The sequence below is a fragment of the Nipponia nippon genome, unplaced genomic scaffold, assembly GCF_047370975.1.
Source record: "Nipponia nippon isolate SJK-2023a ecotype South Korea unplaced genomic scaffold, ASM4737097v1 scaffold_1, whole genome shotgun sequence".
NCBI classification, from domain to species: Eukaryota; Metazoa; Chordata; class Aves; order Pelecaniformes; family Threskiornithidae; genus Nipponia; species Nipponia nippon.
In genome coordinates, this window is record NW_028262290.1 from 78003858 (window position 1) to 78030364 (window position 26507).

Genomic DNA, 26507 nt, shown 5'->3' on the forward strand with positions numbered 1-26507 from the left:
TGCAGGAAAATTGAGAGGAGGCACAGAAGAGTAAGAAAAGGGAAGATGGAAAAGGCTGTTAATAATTTGTGTTACAACAGCTAATAATACGTACTAAAAGAGACGTTTTCTATATTTTGTTAATCGCTTTGTATTTGCATTGTGTTTTATTATTTCAAAGTCTGTAGTATGTTTGCAGTAGTAAACATTCAAAAGGCATTTTGTAGTCTTCCTGTAGTGCTCCTGCTACACAAAATGTTTGCAAAATCACAATAGCTTTAAGTTTTCATTCTCCTGCTTGATACTTCAATGACTAGGGCAAGATGGTGAGAAATGGAAACAGGGCTGAACTGATCGCTTCTTTAAAAAGATTCAGAATTTCTAAATCAAGAAAAGAATGACATCTGTTTAAAAAACAAGCTTAGCACTATCAGAAACCTGGAATGGTTAATTTTTATTTTATCACCTGACAACACTTCAGATAATATATTTCTTGCAAAATTATAAGTAATGTCACAAATACTATAAAACTGTTTGAAAGAACCCTTTAAAAATTTGTATTTTTATTGTCTTTGGTTATGCAAACAAGTCATTCTGTCCGTTCCTCCCCCATCTTTCTGCTTGGTAAATGTCCCCTCAACAAATCACAGGTTACTGGAGAGCTATGCAATTACTTAAAATATTGCTAAATTCCGGAAGGTGAACAAGCTTTGACCGAATATACATGATATAAATAAAAACAGTCTCTGATTTTAAAACTGATAATTTACATTTGGACAGTATGTCAAAAGGACTTCTATCAGCCTTATGGTAAAAAGAAAGATCATTGGACTGTGGTATTTGTCAATAATGCAATTCTTTAACATTCTGAGATGTTCTTGCTTTTGTGTTTCTCAATTCCACTCCAAAATAGATCCAAAAAATACAAATGTTACCACGTGTCTTGATACCATATTATGGAAGGAGTTTCTAGAAACCATTACTGGAGTCTAACGTCCATAGCGAGGCATATAACTAGGATTCTAGATAAGCTAGTTAGTCATTCCCACAGGAGAGAACTGAAATGATAATAAGCACTTTGAAAATCAGTATTTTATTTGAATATGAAAATGCAGGTTTTGAAGCCTGACTGTGGGCTTCTGTTTGTGGTAGTCTTGGATCTTATCTAGTTACATGATAGTCTTATTTTTGTTAGGGATCTGCCAAGAGGATTAAGTGTGATGAGGTAATGTCTCCTCATCTATCTAGTTATTTCTCCTAGGCAGATTGTTTCATATGAGAAAAATAAGTCATAAACACTTTCTTACCTAAATTCCATAGCATTGAATAGGCATCAAATCAGTTGGGTTATTTAAAGTTACTGTAAGTACACCAATATCATTGCTGTAGGAATTTGAATGCTGCAACAGGTTATGGGGAAATAAACCAAAATCTTGATGTTGAAGAAAATGTGTGTTACCTTTGACAGGGTTCAATTTGTAGGTTAAGAAAATTTTGGTAAGCAAAGAGTCAAATTTCAGATCTGACCATTGACTTCTTACAAAACATTGTTATTAAGTTAACATTGGATTTAAGTTTTCAAGAGACAGAGACATGATCTGGCAATATTTGAAATATTCCATTTTTAAGGAGAGTGCAACTTCTGAAAGGACTGATGATGTATGCAATAACATATGTTAGCAAAGACAAACCCATTCTGATGATCCTCTTTTGGGTTCAGGCTGAGCCCAGTGAAAAGATGCTTTTTTACATTGCAGTTGTGTTATAAGTTATAAATAGAGAAACATGACATATGTTTGAAACTAATTTCAGACTTGGTGCTCAGTTTTCATATTAAAAATAATAAAATATTTCCAAGAAAAGAAGAGTTAGCAGGCTTTCGGTAGAGAATACTTATTATGCCTCAGTGCACTAGCACATTATTGCTTATCATACAATTCTGACAAGGATTTTTAAAAATAACTACCAGAAACAGGAATGTTTTATGAATTTGAGCATATTCCCATTCTTTTTCATGAATTCATAACACTGTAGAAGACTTTCCTTCAACCAAAATTTCCTGAACTCTCTTGATTTGGTTTCTTTATGAAATGTTTTCTTGTGTTTGTTTTTTGAGTGCTCCCTAATAGCCAAACTCTAGATTTTTGTGTGTATGTGTCAGACTGTGTGGCTTATGCTGTTTCTGTTAAGAGCTTATTATGAGGCTTAGTTTGCCTGAATCCTATTGCTGCAATAGCAGCATAAATGTTAAAAAATTGTTATTCTCCTCACAAGTTTATGCCAGCTATCACCCCATTATTTAATGTTTACTAAAAATGTAACGATTTTCCATAGTAACTTCCCAGATTTTTCATTTCAGAACAAAATCACAGAAAAGAAGGTTTGAGGAGGAACTGAATGAGAGGATGATCCAGGCCATTGATGGAATCAATGCTCAAAAGTACGTTTTTATCCTCTGTTGTCTCCTTCCTTCAACTTTGACATAAATATGCAACAGAGGGTAGTGTTTATTATTTCTCACTCCCACATGCACACAGAAGTCTGAAAACAGTAAGGGTGTCACTAATACTGGCATAGGAAGCTCTGCACATTTTGAAGATGGGCTGTACAGTAACATTTTCCACTATATGGGATAAGACAGTGCCTGTGAATCATGGTGTGACAGAGGTTTTGGTTTGTCTTGATCTTCATGGCAAAGAGATTTTTGCTCTGTAACTGTTTGTATCTGTACACTCATAGCCATAACTCTACAGAATTATCTCATCTGAGAGCAGAGAAGTAACACACAAGAAATAGCTAGCTCGGGAATCAGAATGACATGAAAATTGATGCTTTGCAATTGTCACAGAAGCATCTTCTCAGAATTAGAAACTTTCCCTAAAATCATAGTTTAATATCTCTTTGTTTCAACTGGTTGTTTGATTTCTTAGAGAAGGCTAAGCTTGATGGCATATTGAAGTGTTGGGGGAGGCATCATGGCATGTATTTTCTTCTGTGTCCTAGGAAGAGCTGGAGGTGGTATTGATATTCTCTGTTTGCTGGTGAATAGATAAGACTGAGAGAAAAATCAATACCAGTCCAAAATAAGTGTTCAGGTTTCTTATACTTATCTGATTAAATAAGGGAATTGCCCTTCAAAAATGTAGTCAATAATTGTGATGAATTACACGTTTCCCCCCTACTTCTGTTACTCAGAATCTTAATCAGCTGAGTATTACACCTAATTATTAAATGCTTATATGTCACATTTGGGTTTTTTGCATCTGATAGTCCTATTAAAAGGTACTTGGCTTTATATTATAGGTCATACAAAGAACACAGTGAAAGAGGGTGGGTCATGTGATAGGCAAAGCCTTTTGATTATACTAGACTTGCCTAAAACAGCTATGTAAATTTTGGCAGTTTTTATGTGTCTTCAGGTACACTTGCTCTGATAAGTGGATTGTAAAAATGACAGTTTGATGTCAAAACTAAAGCATCTGTATAAATGCATTAAAATAAAGTATTGGTATGATCATACTCCATGTTGATTTATCTCAGAGTATGCCTATCACCTAACTAGCGCATAAAATTCAGAGAAACTTGGGGATAAAAGATGTTTGTGTGATAAAAAAGGTTTCTGAAAAAGTTTCAGTGCATTTTGTGAATTACATGGGGAACTGCAGAAAGATAAGGAATGATTTTATATATCAGAGAGGCTGAATGCCACCTTCCAAAACTAGATTCTCTGCCTATCCCTGTATTGGTTTGCTGAATGAATCACTTAAACGATGTTATTCAATTCGGTACCTGAGAATAAGTTTTCAAAAGTGCTGATTCCCCAAATGGCAAGTTAATTCAATAATATTTTAACTATGTGAATGCTAAGCACTCAGAAAAATTAGATAAAATATTTCCTACATTTAGGACACAAAACTAATCACATTTTTGTTTTCTTTATAATCGTGCGTGTTTTTTGTGCCTCAATTTTTTGGCTGTAAAATAAAAATAACGCTATCAACTAAACTAATAGAGTGATCGTGAAGATAAATCTTCTGCTTTTATGAATAAAGAAGCAAACTTTTAAGAAAATCTATGAGAAAACTGGTATTTCTATATGTTTTTAACTGTAAAGTTTGGATTGTATAGTGAATAGGTCTATGACTGAATGAAGAAAATTTAAAAAAAATCATTGCACATAAAACATGGTACTAAAATTACCATTCTTTTAACCTTTTTAATTAGAAAATTTCATTAAAATAATTCAAAAACAAACATTGATTGTACAGAGCCATTATTTCTTCCACCTTGAGCTGTCAGCATGGTCTGACTTTTTCATCCACATCATGGTTCTTTGCCATGTGTCATTCTGTGAAAAAAGTAACTGGTTGCAAGGAAATTGTCATAATATATGGGTCTTTGGACATTACATGCCCAGATGTTTAACAGCCAGTAACTGGAAGATAAGGGAATGTAGTGTCTGGATCATCTTAGTCCAAGACAGAGCCGTAGTCCAAATGAATCACTGTTTTTACACAGTGTAAAATAGTGCAGTACATATTCAAATGGTACCTCAGGTTTTTAAAGCAGTGTAGCATTTTCTCTGGGCTCCCTCACTCACTGCTTTCCTGCTGGTTGACAAGCTAGCTTAGCTATCTTTCCACAAAACTGTCAAGCGCCACATGCACACACTGTCAGTAACTCGGGGCGTCTGGGTTCAATTCCTTCTTCTGGAATATACATGAAACTGTGGCATCTAAAAAGCAGCTCGCTGGCCTTATAGCATGATTCAGAGTAGTAGATTTATTTGGCAATGCTCCTTGCAAAGCTCCATGAGGAAAGTTATTACCTGTTTATTCATTATTATTCTGCGAGAGCACTACATTAAAAGATATGTAAACACACATTTAAAAGAGCAAGTGAGGATCAAATAGCTTCTGTCTCTCAGCTGACTGCCTAAGCCATTAGGGTGCAACATCATATTTTCTCCACGTTCCTTTTCCCCATACCTTGAACAAAGTATTCCTGGCTGCAAAGTGCCCGTCCTGCACAGGAGGGGGATGAGTAGCCCTAGCTATGCCACCCTGTACCTTCGTGGTTAGGGAACTTCTGTAGGACATGTAATGGATGGATAGGGAACTGCTCGCTAAATATATACCGACAAAGGGAACTAAAGTTATTTCCTCTTTGATAAGTAGGTTACTATATTAAAGAGACACACTCTCTTTCCTTTCTTTTTTCTTTAAGTCATGGTGGCTGCTATGCTCTATGCACAATTCCTTGCTGTACATTGTTAATCGTTAGAAGCGCTATCAAAACACATGCCTCTGTGGATTAAGGCAAAATTCAGCTGCCTGTCTCTGTTGTTCCTTGAATTGCAAAAGAATTTAAACAGAAATTTTGGTACTTAGCTTCCCAGAAGGCATATCCCCACGTACTTGCAGATACTTCAGTAACTTTTAGGCTCATCAGGGAGTCAGGCTGTAGGCAGAATTTTTCAGCCCTTATCTCTGTGCCAAAGGTAGGTGACTTTGTGCTCCCTCTTCTGTACTTACTCTCCACTTCCATTTGTCTGTGTTATACTGTTTCCCTCATCTCAGACCTCTTGGCACCTGCTACCTAAAACCTGAGCTTTAAAGTGCAACTAAAAGCTCCTGAAAACGTGAGCTTGCAATGTGGAGTATGAAGCAACATTTGCCCTAAATGGCACTACTGACTTCACATGCGATCAAGTGTGTACAGAGCAAATTAGGCCTTTGGGAGTAGATCCACAAACAGAACTTTTTAGCAGTGTTGTAATGGTAATTAAATCAATCCGCCAGTCAGATACCATAAGAAAAAAAGGGAAACTAGTTAACAACTTGGAGAAGAGGGTTACTTTTTGTTCAATTTTTACAACTAAATGGAAAAAGACTTGCAATTAATTTTCACAGTTTACCAAAAATATTCCACCAACTGAATGTTTTCTCCAGTAGATTACAGTTGGACCCAAACAAAATCATGTTGTACAACAGCCTATCATATCTGTTTCTTCCCAGAATCCTAATTGTGATCAGACATAGATGTGAGACATTGCAGAGCAAACTGAGAAATATATATTTGAATTAAGCATGCCTAGAACTGAATATGCTTTCATCCCCTTTTTATTATGAAACTGATTGCACAGGAACAGGGACAGTCTCCCAGGCAAGGAAACAAATATTTTAGATTTCACAAATCAAAGCTAATAGCTTACACTCCTTTCTGTCCACTCCTGTTCTCCCAGGACCTTAATTTAGGATATATTCCACTGTGGTTCATTGCTGCTACTTATTTGCATTGCAGCCTGTCAGTTGAGACATTCCCTTTTATTTAGAAGGCATTAGCTACACTACTAGCTTAAAACCTAATTTAAAGTTATTGCTGGAAAGGTTGCAAAAAAATCTCAAGCACTGCTATTATTGTTCAAGCTCAAATATTGCATATTCACAGAAGTAGTCTGCTTAAATATTTTTTAAAATTTGCCTAGTCCCCTTGAGGTGCAAGCAACCTAAACCTCTTGAAGTTTAAATATTCTGTTCCTTTTCAAGTGTCCATTAAACTAAATGTAGACTTTCATACAAGGACATTTCATGTTGCAACAGTTATGTCAAGCTTTTGTGAAGATTCACTTCTTTTAAAATAGATTTTTTCATTTCAATGCAAGTACTATTTTGTATTTCTCATCTTTAAGCAGGGAAGAAGTTTTTATAATCAGTAAAAAGATGAAAATCTACCTGTAGAGTACAGGGTCGTGGTCAAGATACTAATAGAGCTCAAAGACAAAATCACTCTACCTCTTTTAATAATGTTTTTTACATTTTTGTTCGGAATAGGATTTGGTAAAGTGTAATTTACCTGCCACTCTTGCATATTGTAACAGTGTGCTTCTTAAAGGTACCTTGTCAAGGACTGTTTTTATGTCAGGTTCTCTTCTGTGCACTGGATATACTACAGTATTTTTGATGTGAGTGGAATGTCAGTGTCAGAATTACATCATGTAAATCTCTCCCTTGATTGTCCTTAGGAATGATCCACAGAAAAAATGGTTCATCTGAGCTTTTGTTTCATGTGTACATTAGCAATAGAAGTCAAAAGGGAGAGGGGATTTGTAGTTTCCACTTTTACTGTCAGTGCAATTCACCATATACATTGCAATACACAAGAACTTGCTTTCTTCAAAGTGATTTTCTTATTTTACTGCATTTAGCTAATATAAAAAGACAGGGCTACTTTATTCATATGTCAATTATAATGTTCCTTTTCTCTTCTAGGCAGTGGCTTAAATCTGAAGACATTCAAAGAATATCACTTCTTTTCTATAATAAGACTCTGGAAAAAGAAGTAAGTTATTTTCACTGCAAATTCACAGCTGATTCGTTCTTTGCCTCAACCTAAGTGAGGCTTGTATACCTTGCTTTTGTAACACAGAGCCATAGCCACAGCACGTTTCCTGCAGGGAGAAGTGCTCAAACCTTGCAATAATATTTTATCTCATTTATGGAAGAAATTTTTTGAGTGTGATGTCTGAGACTGCTTTCCTGTTTGTAGGGCTGTGCAGTTCACTTGAATTTCTTTAAATTTTCATGGTCTTGCAGAAGTGGGAGGAGGTTTGATAGTCCAAATTTGATGTAACTGGAGCAAAGAATTCCTAAGTTCCATCATCTACATCCTCAAAAGGCATTTATGAGACTCCACTGTTTTTAATTTTTTTTCTTTTGCCATGTCTCAAAGACCACCTGTAGTAATGATAGTCTTGTAATGATATCAGTTGCTCATTAGTTTTCTCCATATGCAGTTGATGCCTACAGTCATTCCAGGGATACAATGCTATAAATGTTTTTAAGAAAAAATGCTTTTCTGACTAATATGTGTGATAAAACATGTTTGAGACATGTATGCACAAATGGAGTAAATGATATTTTTTCTAGTCCTTGGAGTAATGGTCAGAATGAAAGATTCCTCCCTTTTAGGTGCCTGTCATGACCACTAGCCTAGAAAGTCGGGCCTTTTCTTTGTTTTATGGCCTTGTAGAGCTTGAGTGTATTTCTACATACTGACACAGCTTCAGCAGGAAGACTGGAGAGTTGCCTCTTTCTGCTTTCTCATAAGCATAGGGCAGCTGATAGCTGAATAGTTATGCTGTCCTTCAGGGAAGTAAGATGTAGGTTTGACCACAACTGGCTGTATAAATGAGTGAACCTGATGAGAATGGGGTAGAGGAAGTATTACCATACTGTGTTCACACTGTACAGCATAAGTGCAAGTATCTTCTGGGTCCCATGTGGTGGTCAAATACATATTTAATTATTTTTGTAGATATCTTTCAGTTCAAAACATCTGAAATAATTTTCAGATTCTTCCACTGCTCAGCAGAATAGTATTCTTATAGCCAGCTGCCAAAGGCATGTGTTGTATGTCCTTGGCAATGCATTAGGGTGAAACAAGTTTCAAGGCTTGTTGAGGCTGTTTAGAGGATGGCACAAGAGAGAAGAAGCTAGAGCTGGTCTGGTCTCATCCATAGTGTTTAAAGCGTACACTGAGTGGATCAAAGGTGTACCTAGGAACACATTCAGATTTTAATGTGGGTGGTACTAACCGATAAATTCTGAAAGAGAACTTGAGAGAAAACCATCATATGTGCACTTGGGACAATCAGGGAATCAGAACTTGGGAGAAAATCAGGGAGCTAAGTTATTCAGCTGTGTAGATGCTCCCTGTAGGACTCTAATCTCTTTTAGACTGTAGAATGCGATGGAACGGCAAAGAACTAGTTGTTCTTTTCGGATCCGGCTTTTTAATATCTTTCTTCACTGCCTTTGAATGACTCTCCATTCCAGTCTTGACTTTAAAGAACTCAGTAAGAAGCCTGCTTTTGATTTAAACAGGAGTCTTTCAGGCCATGTAGGACCTGAAAGTATAGCAAGGTAATAAAGCAAAATAATTATTTAACCTAAGCAGTGAGTTCCCTGACTTCATTGGGAAATGTCTGGAGAAGTGTGAAACACTGAAATGAATTCACAATTGAGTTGGAATTTTTTGAGGTTTTAGCAGCACCTCAAGGTCCAAAATTGTTGGACAAGACCATTAAGAAACAACAAACATATTCAACAGATGGAAGAACAAAACTTGCTGCAAGTTTTGCATTGAGCAAATATTTGTGCCTTGAAATTCGGTTAGGTATGTGATAAGAATTACTTTTAACTTGTCATACAATTCAGAAGTGAAAAAAAGCTGTTGGGTTGCTAAACTCACTTTCTACATGTTCACGTAAAGTTTGGTGCACGAGTTTCAAGGACAGAACTTGGCACTAAGCACAAAGACACAGCTGTGTGCTTGCAGTTAGAAAGCACAGCTCATGCACTTTCCATTTTATGAAGTTTGCATTTTGAGCACTTTGTGAAAATAATCTTTGGTACATTTTCTTTTAATAATCAAATCTTAAACTCTTACCCTTTGAAAAAAACTTCCATAGGGTAAGTAACTTTAATAGTAACTTTAATTTCCCTTTGAGTACTTAATTGGTTCCAATATAGACATATCTATCTCAAATAGCAGAACAACTCTGATAAATATTTCATTGCTTAATACTTATGTCTCTAGACAGGCTAATTAGAGATTCATAAATAGATTTTTTTCCATGACAAAACAGATCAAATTGACTCTCTCCTAAGACTATCAAGTGTTTAGTAGTATCAGTGGACATATGAGGCCTTTAACACAGATGTAAAATATTTTAATTGAAGTAATAATATAGCCCCAGTAAATATCAGTATGACTGCTAGCTACGCTGTTGGAAATAGAACGTTTATACACATCTCTAGCATGGTTTACACTTTGCTGCTTTGTGTCCTCAGAAGCTTCCTGTCTAAATGACTGCTACATTTTTTATAACTGTTTCAGCCCATTCATGGAATCGGCTAAGAATGGTTGGCCATTCTTAAAAATTTTTAAAAATGCTTTCACTTTTTTTTTTAATTAAACTTGTTATGATGAATTTGGGATATCCTGTTCTGTGGAGGAACAAGACAAAAACATTTGATGTGGCTACTTAGCCTGTTCTTCAAGAAGTAAAAGGATTCAATACTATGCCTGGTAATCCCTAGCCCTATATGAGTGGATGTGGAAGTCATTGAACAACAGGAAATTTACTGTTGCTAAAGACTGCCTACACATACCTGCATCCTTAAGCTGAAATTTCAGTTGAGTGATATTTTATCTGTTTTGGAAATTGTGTTTTTAACATTTGCTTTTTTTTTTTCTTCTAGTATCGAGCAACTACTCTGCCTGCATTTAAGTATTATGTGACTTGTGCCTGTCTCATATTCTTCTGCATTTTTGTTGTGCAGATTCTGGTATTACCAAAGTAAGTGGTATTTAACGTGTACTCATTCGTATGTATATGTACTCATTAATGTAAAAAATGAAAATGTATAAGTAAAAACTTTTGGAATTGTCAGATTACAGAGGTCAATTCATGGAAATGAAATTGAACAGAGAAGATGATTGAGGATTTCAGCCCATTTTCAAAGTTATGCTTGTTTCTAATTTTAAACGCTGTCAATAGCGTGGTGCCAAGCATTAGTATCCATTTTTCATTCATTTTAGTTTTTCTCTTTGCACTTAAAAATGTGTGGTGATGACAGGAATGAGATTCATATGTATAAAAAAAATAACAAAAGATATAAGCTTGTGCAACTAAAATTACATGTAAAATAAGCGTGACAATTGGATGTTGAAGTGGGACAAAATGGATTGCAGAATTGGGACTGTGATTAAATAAAAGTATTTAACATATTACTGTGATAATACTGCTATATTCAGCATGCAAACACAACATTACTATTCATAAAATGTCTCTTTTTAAAACTAATTTTAAAATGTTATAATCAATTGCTGGAATAATTACTTTTATCAGAATTTATATATTATGAGCTAATTTATATTTGAGCATATAAATCAGCTATTTTTCTACCTGTTCATGTTCTAGAAAGCCTGAGAAAACTGGAGACAGTTCCAATAAGTAATATTTTATTAGACTTCTTAAAATGGAATTTTGCTGTTGATTGTTTACATAGTGGAAAGTTGATGTTTGTTTTATAGCAATTGTTTCCAAAGCCAACACTGTATGTTCCCTGTGATACAGTATTTCTTCACTCATAGTCTTTTCTGATGTGCAGTGCTTTCAGGAGTAGTATTTATAACCTCAGTTGATTGATTGGTCTTGTGCTGTAGTACTTACTCACATTTTAATTCAAAGCCAGAAGGAACTGTTAGGTCATTATAAATTGACTTTTCATACTGCAGACTTGTTTTATAACATGTATAAAGCTTTATGGACTTCTATTTAGATGTCACAGCATTTTCTTTGCAAAGGGTTTCCCAGCTAGTTTCTAACACGGAGACAGAAGCCGCAAAGGGACACTCTTCCAAGAGTTCAGCAGTATTCTGCACATGGTTCAGTCTGACTTTAGGCATCACTATGGCAAAATATGAAATTAAGACTCATGACCAATTTTATTTGTCATTTTGCATGAGTATATTTTACAAGCTCATACAGTATTTTGATTAGTACAGGAATTAATTCAGGGAAATTCATGGTTTGTGATATACCAAAAACCAAACTTGGATCTAATTAGTCCCTTCCAGCAGTATGATTTATGAATCTGTTTTTATGTTTTGATTTCAGTCATGAAAATTAATCTAGATTTGTCACCTATCATACATGTAGTGGGATGCTCATTTTGCTATATCCGTATTATATCTCTTAAACCAATTATGTAGCTCAATAAAATATATCAGATACTTGAAATTAGTGAACTTTAGGGAGCTGTATTCAACTAAGTGTTCTCCAACTTGTAAAAGCATATGCTTATATTACATGATCTCTTTCTACCATCAGAGCAAAAGATACATACCGTTTATCATTTTCATTACCAAAATGTAAATTATCTTTTGGTCCTTTTATAGGGCTGCATACTAAATTGCAAAAGGAAGAGTGTAAAATCCAGGTATTATTACCAACATGAATGGTATTCAGCTCCAAGGGGTCTGTGGGTTAATTTAAGAGATGCAAAAATAGAAGACAGAAAGGCAAGGTATTATACAGGCATCTGCATCTTTGCTGGAAAACTGAGAGCATTGCAAATAAAAAAAAAAAAAAAGTTGAAAAATCACCCGTGTATGGAGTCACCACAAATGTAGCTTAAATTGAACGTACTCCAGTGCTTCAAATGCTATTTCCTTTCAGCAAAAAATAAACAAATAAAAAAAAATAAATAAATCATAGTTTAGTCTAAAAAAACCTTTTTTGTTTTTGTTTTCTTCCAAAAATTCTACAGGATTTTTAAATGGTGAATAGGGAGATAAACTACATCTGTCATTGCATTTTATTGACTCACTATTCCATTAATCTGGTTTTCCAGCAGTGTAATATCATTGATTTCTGTGCAGCCACACCACCTGCTGCTTTAAAGTAGATTTGGAGATATTTGATGGTGAGTAACATCCAGCAAGTTGCAAGTCATAAGTAATATCTCCAAGATCACGAGACATTTATTTCAAAGATGAAATAATTTATTAATGTTTTCATTTCCCCGGGGTCAATAAACTGATGTGGTGTTTTCATAATAAACTTTACACAAAGTGGTAAATATAAATTTGATCAAGTAAACAATATCTTGGGGTGAAATGTATCATGAGGAGTAGGTCTTTATTGTGACATTAAAATGACAGCAAATCTTGGTCATTACATTTCCTCGGAACAGGCCTTCAGTGGCTCTCTAGCATTCTTGGTTTACCAAGTGACAGAAGTATCGAGTAGTTCACGACAACCCTACATTCTTTATTTAGTGAAACAGTCAACTAACATGGAATTGGTAGTGTTGTTTTTTGAAATGCAAACTGGTGAACTGATGAAAGTATATTCCTATTGAACAGGAATTACTTCTTGTGCTATTCGAGTAAGGGATTTGTTTGGGGCTACATTTAAGATTCTTCCCAAGTCTTTGCTCTCTGAGGCTGCTATGTTCAAGAAATTGTGTCTTTTTGTCCTGAGTCATGCTAAACTAACAATCACCTTGTTCTATCCATGGAAGATGGTTAGGAGGCCTTAACATAATATTTGCAGTCAGGCATAGCTGAATTTCTTCATAGAAAAGGTAGTACTTAAAAACTTTCTCTGAAAGCAGGCATGTAAAATATAAGACAGTATAAACAAAAGAAAACCACCATTGCTAACTATTTTTCTGCTGCATCTGATTTAAAAAAAACCCTCAAGTGGAGTTATAATACTCAAATAATTTTTCTTAACACTGAAACTGCCTACATAGTTAGTCTACATAGCCATTGAATCCATCAATGGCTTAGTGAAAGCATCAGTCAAATTAAGAAAGAAATAGCTACTATTAGATAACAAAAAAGTCTGAATTCAGTATTGCCTTGTAAAATTGTCATTTGTAATTGCTTCATTATGTTTTTATCACCTCAAGAGAATTTGCAATCAAATAGTTCAAAACATGAATGTTAATTACCTGGCAAGCTAAGGAAATTCCTTATGTCCCATTAAGGGACATGTGGCATAAGTCACATATTTTCCTAAAAGTTACAAAAGTGTAGAAAGAATATGTTCTCTTCTCCATTTTTCAGTATCTTTATCTTCATAATAATTTTTTATTTTTCAGTTAAAGTGTTACCAACAAGACATAAGTATGTATAAATACAATTTTTTTTCCAATCTCATACCACCTGATAAAAATGAATTATTCAAAAAATTAAAAATCAATTATTCAAAACAGATATTTACTGATGAAACCAGAAAAATATGAGAAGGATAGCCAAGATGATAAATTATTTAGACTTGGAACTATCTCAAGCCTGGGAAGTTCTCAGTTTGTTTCTGCAGTTTTAAACACTGTCCCTCTGTAGGTTATTGTCAAGGGTTGTCCTGTCAGGGTTCCTGGTGGGGCACCGTAGCAGAGAGCAGATCTTGCAGAAATGAGGGCATTCCTTGAAGCATAGGAAGAGGCAGGTAAAAAGTTAGCTGGCTTATGGGATCCCAGGTGCTCTTTTGACAAAATGGTTTGCCCGAATCTGTCAATGCAATGCATTTGGTGCCTTGTACAATAGGTTTGATGACTCTACACAATAAAGGCAAGATTAGTTTACTGTAAAGACCTGTACTGTTTTTTTAATGTTCCAGTGAAAAAAAATAAATGCATGTTATGTCTTTCTTATGGCCGTTGCCTCAAATGAGGCTTGTTTATGGTGGCACTTAATTTTTAGTATTTTGCTTCCCATGATAGCATTTTCAGCCCACTTCTTTCCTTCTAGGAGCAGCATGAAACTATTTCGGCTTAGCCTAAGTGAAACAGAAGTCCTGCTGTTCCCAGAAAAGAAGGGGGTGCGGGGAGCAAAAATCTTACAACTTTTTTTCTCTGTATTCACCACTCAAATCTGGATTCTAAGATAACATTTTTCCTTTTCCTTATCCTCAGTCCTTTTCTCTTTGTCCTGATAATCAGAATCTTGTTCATGTTGCTATGTAATTCTTTTTATTGTGCCACCCCAATAGCATCATTGATAACATAAAACAGCTACAAAGACTTTTTTTTCTTGCCTGTTGCCCACATGATTAAGTACTCTTTGCATAAGCTCTCCTTATGCCATGTTAATTTAATTTCCCTTGCTCTCCAGTTTCTCTCACAAACATCTTCATTTCTTCTTCTACAAGGATGCACTCCAAACTTGACTCAAGGCTATTCTTGTTTTGAATCATTTCTTAAGTTGTGCAGGCTCCTTTTTTGTATCCTTTGTATCAGAGAAAGAATAGCAATAGTTTGAAATGCAGGAATGGTTACTCGAATCTTACTGAAGGACATGTATGATTGGAAGTGTTTATGCATATATAAAAAATAAGCCTGTTAATTATATTCCTTTTCTTTCATCTCTTCTGTTGCTTGCTAGATTTTAAATTCCTAAGAGTAGAGACTATAGTTCTACATACACAGATGTACAGCTTACTGTCTCAGTCTCAGTGAGAAATTCTTGGAGAACATGTATTCATAAGCAATAATGATTTTCAAATAACTTTTAAAAGAACCATTATTTCAAGATTAATATATGTTGTGAATTGCCATTTGTTGGTTTTTCATCAGCTGTTCACATCGACACAAAATCTGATTAATACTTACCATATAAGAGGTTCTCTGAAGGATTGGCAGGGAAGCTCATAAATTATTCTCCAAAATGCTTTTAATGGCAGCAAGATGGCATCAAATTGGTTTGTGAAATTAATGCTTTTTTGTTCTTTCCTGAAAATAGCTTCTATAACACTGTTGTTGAAACAGATCAAAATGTTTTCCACTATTTGTATGTAATCTAAGGAAATTGATCCGTAGAGTTCTACTCCTAAATTTTTAGTATTATAGTTTCTAAAATGTATATATTTTAATTCAGGTGGCATCTCTAAAGAACAGAAATGTATGCTTTTATTAATAACGTATTTTAATTCTGAATCATACATTTATAGAGGAGCTAACTTAACATGTCACATTTATTATGGTTTTGTGGAAAAAGCAAGGGATTATAAAACTTATTTCTAAAATGTCATGCCAATATTTCTAGCATATAAGGTTCGATAAAATAAGATATTTGCTGGTGCTCAAAGGAGCTGAGAGATATTTTTTAATTCTGTAAAAATGTCAAATCTGTGGTTAAAACTGAAAGCAGACGCTTAGGTGAGGGACTTCATGATGGCATCTAGTTCCCTTGCTTAAACAACTCAGTTGGTCCAGAGCTTCTGATCTGCTCTCGGCATTCATTAAACGTAATTAGGTCCCACTGCATCTTTCCCTAGGCAGCCATGCGAAGTAGCTCTTGTATGGTGCCTGACGGAGCAATTATGCCCTACTGTGGTATTCATATAGAAAGATTTCCACATTTGCGTAATGAATGCATGCACAGATTGTTTCTGCATCTCTGTTTCTGTTTACTGAGTATCCAGTGATGCTATTTTGGCTAGACTTTGCTATTTATAACGCACAAGAAGAGCATGAGCTAGAACAGTGAGTAAGGATGATTTCAGGAAAAGTGTAGATTACTCAATTTTTTTCTCATTTAAAGTCTGTTGTTGTTTTTTTCTTTTCTTCATGGTGTTTAGTTTTACTTCCTATCCTGTCCTCCAGTACTTCAGAATCTACTGGCCAGCCAGTCAAATTTGATACAAAGTGGAGTTTGCAGAGGTGTTGAATCTCTATCTATTCATGAAATAGCAGTGACTGCATTAGGGCCCTTACTGATAGAGAGACTGCAGCATCACACATATCATATGTTCTAGCTGTGAGATACTGAAAAATGGGCATCATTGTCCCATGCTATTGGTTTTCCTACCTTTGAGGGGGAATGTACACTATCAACAAGTTTATTTTGTATATCTCTTAGGCTCTTAAAATTATAAAATCAACAGCATAAAAATAAAGCAATAAGGATTTTATTTAATACAGGCTTTCTAAACTCAAAACAAAACAAAACATTGCTGCTGTTAATGCACTCTGTCATTTAAATTGTTTGTGTGGAAATTATTATCTTCTCATGGTAATAGTTTCGCAAAGTGAGAGGTAAAGCCAATTCAAGTATTCCTGCATGGAGAAAATGGCAGGAAAAAGGCCTGTCATTCTGGTAAGGATTGAAATTGGTTTTCCATGGTGTTGATGTTTGGAAGTTGGAACTTGCACATGGTAATTTTTCATATCATCAGTATTATACGCAAAGAAAGGTCATGCTACTAATGTGTAACAGAGAAATTAATACACGTTTTCTTATTTCTTGCAGAACATCTATTCTTGGAATTTCATTTGGTGCTGCATTTCTCTTGCTTTCCTTCATTTTGTTTATCTGCTTTGCTGGACAGCTTTTGGTAGGTATTCAAGGAAATGTAATCCAGTAGTTAATGGTTTCTTTTAAATAACGTGTTCTGATTTTGGCAAGTCACTCTGCCTTTGCAGAGTACCAGTTAAATGAGAAAGGCTTGCATGCTCAGGCTTCTGAGGACATTGTTTTGTCTATGTTAACTTACTATAAAATGTCCTCATTTATATGAAAAATAGAAAATGCCAGTTCAATGACTGTCTGTACCTACACTGATATTCTCTTCCCCCCATGTGAAGCTGGATCCTCCGAGAAGTTTGCATCATTGTTTGTTTGATTGTCTTTTCAAAATCTTTGCTATTTTGCTTTCAGGTGACTCATCTTATGAGTGCTTTAATTTGGGGGACTGTGTATTTGTTTAATTATTGTATAAGATCATTTTCTGAGTTTAGAGAATATTTCACGATAACAATTTAATTTGATATATAAAAATTTTATAGTAAAATTCTAATTTTGCCATTGAGTGGTCCAGGTGTTATTGTAATGCCTATTAGTGTACCCAATAATATGCTGAATTTGAGAATTTAATTTAATTCAAGATTTGGACAAACCTTTCAACATTTCACAATATAATTTACAAGTATTATTGTCCTCCTTTCAGTCATTCTCAAATAGATCCAACATATAAGTCCATCTAGAATAAGGTATTTCAGGATTTGTAAGAAAGTGAAGGCAATTTAAATTTGGCATGTAATCTAGAATAAAACTATCTGTATACTTGTCACTTAATCTCCACTTCTCCTTCTCTACCTTTGTATTTTTCCACAAGCTCCCATGGAGAAAGCTGAGAGAAAGATCTTTTATAAAAAAGCAAAACATGCACATGGGAAAGACAATTACATTACTATGCAGTAAAACAGTAAGGAAAGGTGGCCTGGCAGTTGAAGCAAGAAACAGAGGAAACGGGATTTTATAATTTCTCCCTCTTCCCTTGTGAGGCTTGTAATTAACCAGGACATGTTTTTAAGAAAATGTAATTAATCTACATTTCAGTTGTCTTTCCAATAAGGTAGGGATGCTGCCACTGCTCAGGAATTAATCTGAGATATAATGCAACAGTATTTTTAAATATTTTAAATCCTTGGAGTGAGGTCCTAGAGGTCTTGCTATTACTTAACAGCAAAAATTAGTTCTCATGTAATGTCATGCTTGGTTGCTGGTTTTTATTGATGTAAGAGTAAAATGATGGAGTCAGAGTACTGCTGTTGAATAAGCAAATTAAAAAAAAAAATCCTTCAAGGAAAAGCCAGCCTTTTTCCTGTAGGAAAAGGAGGTGCCAATGAAATGGTATCAAGAAATGTTGGGACATATATTTTCCTGGGGCTTTTATTTGTAATGTAGCTTAGGAGGAATACAAATGTATTTTTTCTGCATTTAAAGGGATAGCTAAGCAAATATCCCAGGTCAGAGTTGAGGAGTTGAGCTACTTGGATAATATCTAACACCTACTTTCAATGATGTTTTTCCTATGTCTTGTGTGTACTATAAATAATTCCCAGAAATGGAGACATATTATTGCTTTTCTGTTGACTTGTGAGATGTCATGTTCTAACCTAAGTAGCTTGAAGAGGAGCTATTTATGTCTATGTCTTTATGAGTTCAGCTGCTCTAATGCAGAAGCTATGCTGCTAAGAAGCCTTTCAGTAAGTTATGACCATAGTTGATGCAGCGCTGTCTATCCTTCACAAACATGGATGTAGTTCTGTAAGGTGATGGATGAGAAGCAACTAGCAAAAGAGGCAGTAGGTTTGTCTTTCCCCTGTCCTCTTCCTAAGATTTCTTCCTTCATGTCAAAATCCAAGCAGTTTTGCAGCTTTAATCACAGTGACACCCTCTGTTATATTTCAGTAGCATATCTGACCCATAACTGTAAATGTTTTATTTCTAGAAAAAAAAGCCTGGAATTCTGAAGCAGACAGGTATCGATATCTGAGTTTTAACACTATAGTGTCAGTGTTAACAGAAATCAAGCTTTATCATCCTAATCCCGACTGGGTTTGGGTTTGGTTTTTTTTTGCCAGTGTGGGTTTTTCCCACCTCTTTTTCTAAAAGGGTACATTTTGGATTCCCTTGCCGAATGCATGTAGTAAATGTGGATGTGCTTGTGTGTACATACACCTGCACGTAATTACAGAGTTTAAAATCACCAAATATCTCTCTTCTAAAAATACACAAAAAAGAAGAGAATTTTTTGGGCCTGACTTGGCTATGGGCCAGACACCCACCCAGCTGCTCACTCAGTCTACCTCCTCGGCAGGATGGGGGAGGAAAATAGGATGAGAAAGCTCGTGGGCTGAGATGAAGGCAGGGAGATCACAATTACTATCATAGACAAAGCAGACTCAACTTGGGGAAAATTAATTTAATTTATGGCCAATTAAAATATATTTGGGCAGTAAGAAACAAAACCAAACATTAAAGCCACACCATTCCTCCCCCCTTTCTCAAACTCAGCTTCACTCTTTCACTCCAGGCTCCTCTACCTCCCCCCAGGCAGCACAAGCCAGTGTGGAAGGTGGTCAGTACATAAACATTTCTCTCTGCTGCTTCTTCCCTTAACACTTTCACCCTGCTCCAGCGTGGGGCCTCCACAGGCTGCAGTTCCTTCAGGAACATCCATCTGCTCCAGCATGGGTCCTCCATGGGCTGGAGTGTGGGCATCTGCTCCAGCATGGAGCACCTCCTCCTCCTCCTCCAACCTTGTTTTTCTCTCTGCTGTTTCTCACTCTTTTTGTTCCCTCCTCCTCTCTCTGCCCAACATTTTCTGCCCTTTCTCACCCAGGCTTTCCCTGAGGTGCCCGCCCGTGGCTGAGGGGCTCAGCCGTGCCCTGCGCTGGCGCCGTTGGAGCTGGTTGGAACCGGCTGTGCCTGGCGTGGGGCAGCCCCGGCCGTCCCTGCAGGCCCCACCACCAACCTGGGCACCTGCACCTGGTACATAAACTTGCAGTAGTAGTCAAATATTTACATGACTTACAAGATTTATAGAGTGGGACCCATAGTGCTGGCAAAGACAGCAAATTCTAGGTTCAAGTTAGGACACCTGGCTGTCACTACACTATGCATTTGTCTCAATACTCTGACACTTTGCCCTCCCAGTCTCACCGATTATAAATGGTGGTCACCACCGCAGAGTAAGTCACACAAAACCCAACTCTGAACAAGTTTCTCTGTATGATTTTCATGATAAATTAAAAAAAAAAGGAAAAATGAAATGAAAAAAACCATCCAGACTGTAATGCTAAAATTACTAGCTCTTATGGAATTTAATTACAATAATGTAAGAAGAGATTTATGTCCACTCTTTCACTCTGAGTTTATTATTAGTTGATTTTACTGTTCGGCAGCACTGCAGCACGGTCCAACTCAATCTGTGTGGAGTGATAATATCAGCCATTAAATAAGAATAGGAATGTTTCCATCGAACGATGCGGCAAAGCGGTAGCACAAATAACAAGGCTACAGACTTCCAGAGCCTGCCTTTGCGGCCCATCATCCCCTGCCAGTCTTGGGCAAACAGGCCGAGGGCAGGGAGGGCTCACAGTTCTCATAGAAACAGTCGTTTGCCCATAGGCATTAAACCTTCATCAACCCTAGCTAAAATTGGTGTATGTCCTGAAACTTGAAATGGTTTTATATCTTTTATATTCTAATTACTTCTTTGTGCCTATGCATTTTTTATTTACTTTTTTAGATAATCACAGTATTCGGAGTTAAATCTTAAGGTTATGAGCATTTTTGGTCTTAAAGATCCTTTTTGGCTTATATTTTCTTATTTTAAATGTAGGGAAAAAATTCTTTTTTTATTAATTTTGAATATTTTCTTTGAATTTTCCTTGAGAGGTTTCCTTCCCAAATTACATGCTAATAGAGGACAGTGATTGTCCTTTAGCTCATATATTTTCTGTGCCTCTTATCTTCATCTACTTGAAGTACAGACAAGTTCATAGAATGAGTGTGAAATGCCTCAGACCTGGTAACTGTTAGACGTGTTTTACCTCCTGATGTGAATGCAAGGAAGCAGAGGTCTGGTTTCTTAAATGATACGTTGGAAAAGGTAATGCAATCAATAGAGAAAAACACACCAAGCATGTAAAGGATAGATCTCTGTGGTAGCTGAGGTAGCCTGCTGAAGAAGTATTAGTCAAGCAGATGTTCTTTGTGCATTGATTCAAATACTGTCTCAAAAATTTCTTTGCATTACCTGGGACATGCGTGCACTTAATTGATACAACACACCCTTTGTGCCAGTTATTTTCCATTAACATGAAATGGCTTTTTGTTGCATATGTTTATACCTTGCAAACCTATTTAGCTTCTTCAGCTAACAAGGAAGATTGGAAATAAAACCATTTCTTTCCTATCATCTCATCTGAACATGTTTATAGTCTCTCTTAAATACCTAATTGAACCATGGAATAAGCAGAACACAATACCAACAAAACAAAGATCAGAAAATAACTGGCTCCACAGTTGAGAAAGATGCTCTGATTTGAGGTCGCCAGAGCATCTAACAAAGTACAGCAGTATGTCAGCAGTCCTGTCCCTGCTAGAAGAGAGCATGTTATTTATTAGTCACGTTACACCATGCCACTGTATAAAATGATACCAAATCTTTACCTTTGTTTGCAGGGATTTGTATTTTACTCTAAAGCAATTGGCACTGGTACTTAACAGTCAGAAAGACTGTGTACACTCTGCAAGGACAGGAATATTACCACCAGCACTACTTGGAAATTATTTTCAACCTGGAATCTTACCTCTGATGTGAGTGTCTCTCTTAATGCAGATACAAATGAAAGATTGAGGCCCTTCAGTTTCTTCAATAGTGAGGCTTTGCTTGTAAATTCAGATAAAAACAGGGATGGGGGAAGGCAGGGAGAACCCAGAGAGGCACTGTGGCACCTACAACAGAGTCCATGAAAGAGGTTTCATCAAACCTAAAAGTCATTCTGATGAGTCTCTAGCACAGGCACTGCAACAGCAAATCCATCATCACTAAGTTAAGTACTGTGTTCAGACTTCAGGAACTGTTAGAAATGTACCCATTTCAGTAATAAAAATCCTTCTTCTTACTCCTTCTTGAGTTACATGTTTATGACAAGTTATGTGACTGTGGACTGTGACCAACTGAAGAAGTTGCCTAACCTGGTGAAAACCGTAAGTTTCTTATGTCTGTTGTGCCAATAAGTTCTCTTTTAATATTTTTTGATGAGTGAGACTATCTTGATTTTTTTTTAAAAATCCAGCAATGCTGCCTTTTAGTGTCTTTGCCCAAGATGAGATTGTAAATTATCTCCAAATAAAGAGATATCCGAGTGTGCTTCCTTATACCAACAGTCCAGTATGCAAACAATTTTCCCTACAGTTAATTCATAAGAAGGGCGAAAGCAGAGAGCATCCAGATTGTTTTGAAGGTTCCTGATGTGTATTACCTGACAGGTGATATCCATGATGTGTAAATACCACAATAGGGTCACAGATCAGGGCTGTGAGGCAGTTTTTGGGTGGTAGCATCTTACTTAGAGGTGAAGACTTGGTCAACATAGAAAGTAGCATTCAGAACTCCTTCCTCTAGTTCAGCACCTTGAGCACTGTCTTTAAAAAGCCATTCAGGTTTGCTCTTTCTGAAAACCAATGGCTCTTTAAATATTTCATGTGAAAAAGAAAAACTTTGACAGGAGGGACTGAGAACATCTTATCTTAAAATAGCATATAACACAGCAATTGTACGTTTTCTTGAATGAGGAAAGCAGCACAGGAAGTACCAGGACTGAAGTCTGAGCACCTAAACGCATATTTATATGGCTCTCTGCCGTGTTCTTTCCTTTGAATGAGACAGTTGAAGTGAAGCACATGGCCATTTTAACGTGACCCTTTGTGAAGGATAATAAACACTGCAAAGTATGGTGAAACTAAAAATGTGATACCGACTTTAGTTTTTCCTGTTATTTGTTTATTCAGGATTCTAGCTTTTGTTAAACCAGTTGTATCCAATATAAGTTGAGTAGACTCTTCACCTGGATGCATTTTGTATGATTCAAAATGCCCGGCTTAGATTTACAGGTGCCACCATGGAGTTCAAACGCTTGGTGTTACAGTACTCATTTTGAAGTACTTTGGTCCTTTTCATCAACAATGGGACCATTAGAAAGTATGTAAAGTATAAGCTTCTGTCTCTATACAAAAATCACCCTTCTCCAAGCTTAGGTCAGTGTAATCACTGTCAGCCAGTTCTTTGGATTTGAACTTTGGTGTCTTCTTCAAGTCTGAGTGAAAACAAGCATGTGAAAAAAATCTGGATTTTGGGGCTTTTTGTTTCCCTTTATTTCATTCTTTGTAACATCATTATTAGTAAAATAGTAAGTTGTATTTGAATGCAAAATGAAAAGAACAATAATAGAACTATAGAAATTGTGATTCACTGACTTTCTGTAAATAAGAGGTCTTCAGTCAAGATGTTCCAACCTCTGCTAGCATATGAAGGAGAAGTGTGACAGCTCTTGCAACACTGTCTTTCATCTACAACATAGCTGTCACAATTAATTCTTGCACCAGTTCCTTGATCTCACTCAGAGAGACAGCATTCATTTTGTTAAATGCTGAAGTAGGTTTCTATGTGTGGAAAGACAACACAGGATACATTTTAATAACCTGAATATTCAAAATAGGTTATTACTCACTATCATGCTGAGCTGTCATATCAGATTTACCATGTTCAGATGAAAAGGTAATACATTAGTCACCTATCATACTACAAATACCCATTGCTTCTAGTTGGTAAATGATAAACACTGAACCATATTCTGCCGGCTCCACTTGGAATAAACACAGAAGCTAATGCTACTGAGATCTGATGTCTTACCCTTCTTACATGCTTTCTAGAAATGATTACTTTCTTCCTTTCATCTCATTCTCCATTTTCCTAAGAAAACTGCAAATGAGACATAACATTTACAAGCAAAAAGTATTGGATGTAGGGTAATGAATCAGCAAAATAAACCTGCATAGTTCTGCCAGTGCTAGTAAGAGTCTGAATTTAATGATCACCCCACCACTCCATTTCTGCTTCCAGGAGTTCCCTAAATTTTCAGCAGTACTGAACTGCTGCAGTTGTACTATATATGGACTGGATTTAGACTGCTTAAAAGTGAAATGAAGTTCAGCAAATCTGTTAATTCACATAGAGAATTACTGATCAACAGTGTATTCTTTCATGTTTTCCAAGGAATTTCTACTCAATGGCTTAAAGATTTTTAGCGTGAATCCGGGTTTTGTCACAAATTTTCCTTTCAGCAGCCTCATTGGCTTAACCTATGTAAGCTGCTCTCGCTGCTGTTAGAGAGACCTGTCATCTATTTAACAAACCAAGTGGGCATGACAGATGTATCATATAAACAGTGGTCCTTCCCCTCCAGAACTCAGAGCTGTGCATTAAACAGCCTGTCAAGAAATGCATCACTGAGTTCTGGTGTGCTTCTGTTTTACAAGTGGAAATAACTACCTACAACTTCATTTTTGAAGCTGCAGTCTAACACTCACATTTTTCTTCAGGTCAGAACCAGCAGTATCTGTAATTTTAGCAATAGCAGCTGGAAGAATAGAATCTCTTTATTGATTAATCACACTGGCTGAATGATATATTGTTTCTTGAAATTTATTTTATTCTCCAGAACTTTTCTTAGTGATAAACTTGCCCAGAGAACATTTTTTTTTTTTAAATGGAAGCAGAAAAATAGCTTTTTAAAGAGATGTAGAAAATCAGTCCAATTAGTTCCTCCTTGCTAAAATACATTAGCAAAGTCAGGTGATATTAATAAAAAATCTTGTAAACAAAGGAAATTTAGAATTATTGCAAGGAATTTTGGTGAAGAAGTTACATAAGTCTGTTCAAAAGTGTACAGGTATTTGGAAAGCAATAACGTAGTCCTCAGCAATAAATGCAGTTCTCAGCATGGACATTGCTAAGCAATCTCAGCAATTCTGTACTGTAATTTTTTCAATGATTACTTTAAAAAAATGAAGAAAGTTTAAATTTAACAATTGGAAGGTTTGATGTTGAAGTAGAGAAGTCTGAGAAGTCTCCATCATTTGACACCAACATTCGTGTATTTAGATATTGGGATTCAACAGAGATTTTCTGTGCGAAATTTAATTTTACCTTCAGAATTAACATAACACAAGTTGTTCGTTTGTGCAGAGGAAACCATCAATTTACATTGCTTAGCACTAGAAAAACATTAAAGCATATTTTTTATGACATTGTTTTGCATCTGTTACTGAGCCATGTTTTTTAAAGTTCTGAAATTGAAAATGGAATCTGCTAGAGCTTGTTGAATCCAGTGGAGTTCAAGAGCCAGGGGAGTGCTCCTTCCTGGAGCCCGATTTGGTGGAATTAAAGACCCAGGGGATCCTCCTGTCCCACCCCCATCAATGGGAGGCTGTCAGTACCGTGTCCCAGGCACAACCAGTAGTGAGGCTGAGCACGTATTCCCAATAGACACACAGGCATATACCGTACACAGAGGACCAACCACAGAGATACACAGAGAGACCAGCTCTTTTACCAGCACCCACATAAAAGCAAGCAGCAGCCATGTAAGTATGAAAAACACTGATGGTCTAGTTCCTCCTTTCTGGCTGATCAGGACTGAAGTTTGCTAGTGGAATATACACACACCCTGACTGTCGTCATCCACAGACACACTCGCATTTGTGGGTCACTCGGTATGGACTTTAAGTCGATACAGTATCCATCCCCAGCCTCTGCCCCCTTTACTCAGTGACTGGATCAAACCTTGTGTCTCTCCAAATGTAGGTCTCCTACTAACCAGCCAGTCCAGCTTGAAGTTTCCTAATGGTTGCACACACACTCCCCGCCACACCCTATGGGTGTCTCCCGGGACTGGTCTGAGACACTTCAGTTGCTGGCAGCCAGGCCCTCAGGTGCCTCAGACATGCTCTCTCTCTTTCTCCAGTGGCTGGCACCTGTCCTGTACTACTTGCCATCCAGTCCAGCATGAAGTTTGCTAGCATTTTCACCACATGCAGGCTCAGAATAAGGACTGCACTTACACAGAAGATGGTTAGAGGTAGGATTTAATAAGAATATGCAATAGACTCATCTAGACAAGTGCTTACATGCAACCATTTCCTTTCATCCTCTCTTCTCCATTTATCTATGCTTGTTCGTCCCTGATCCACATTTGTCTTGTCCCCTAAACATCCTGTAAGTTTTCCACATACCCACAATGCCCTTAAAATGTGCCATAATGTTTTACACAATCCAAAGTTTCTCTCTGCTCCATTGCAAAATTATCTACCCCATGCTGGCATGCTATCCTTTTAGGCGGCAATCGCCCTTAGTCTGCAGGGCATCCTGGAAAGAGAGTTTTTTTCGTTGAGGCTTCTTGGTAGGCTTCCCATCAAAAACTGTGGCTGAAACATTCTCTTTCGATGGTCTCAGGAGCAGCAGGTTCAGTGGCTTCTATTCTTCGCTGATTAGGTTACTTTGCTTCCACCATCTGTCATTGGCCTTTTGATCATCACTAGGTCTTTGTGTTTAATTTGATTAGCCTTTAGTCAGATAACCTAAAACCAGTAAAATT

The 26507-nt window shown here is 36.5% G+C and overlaps 1 protein-coding gene across 1 annotated transcript in view; it reads left to right on the top strand.

Annotated features, from left to right (window-relative positions):
• The window catches only part of ADCY2 (adenylate cyclase 2), a 228809-nt gene that overhangs the window by 157287 nt on the left and 45015 nt on the right, over positions 1–26507 (top strand). Inside the window, exons 12-15 of the mRNA XM_087760375.1 lie at positions 2339–2419; positions 7251–7320; positions 10245–10342; positions 16807–16891. Of these exons, the coding sequence (XP_087616501.1) occupies positions 2339–2419; positions 7251–7320; positions 10245–10342; positions 16807–16891 (334 nt within the window). The remainder of the gene's footprint in view (positions 1–2338; positions 2420–7250; positions 7321–10244; positions 10343–16806; positions 16892–26507) is intronic.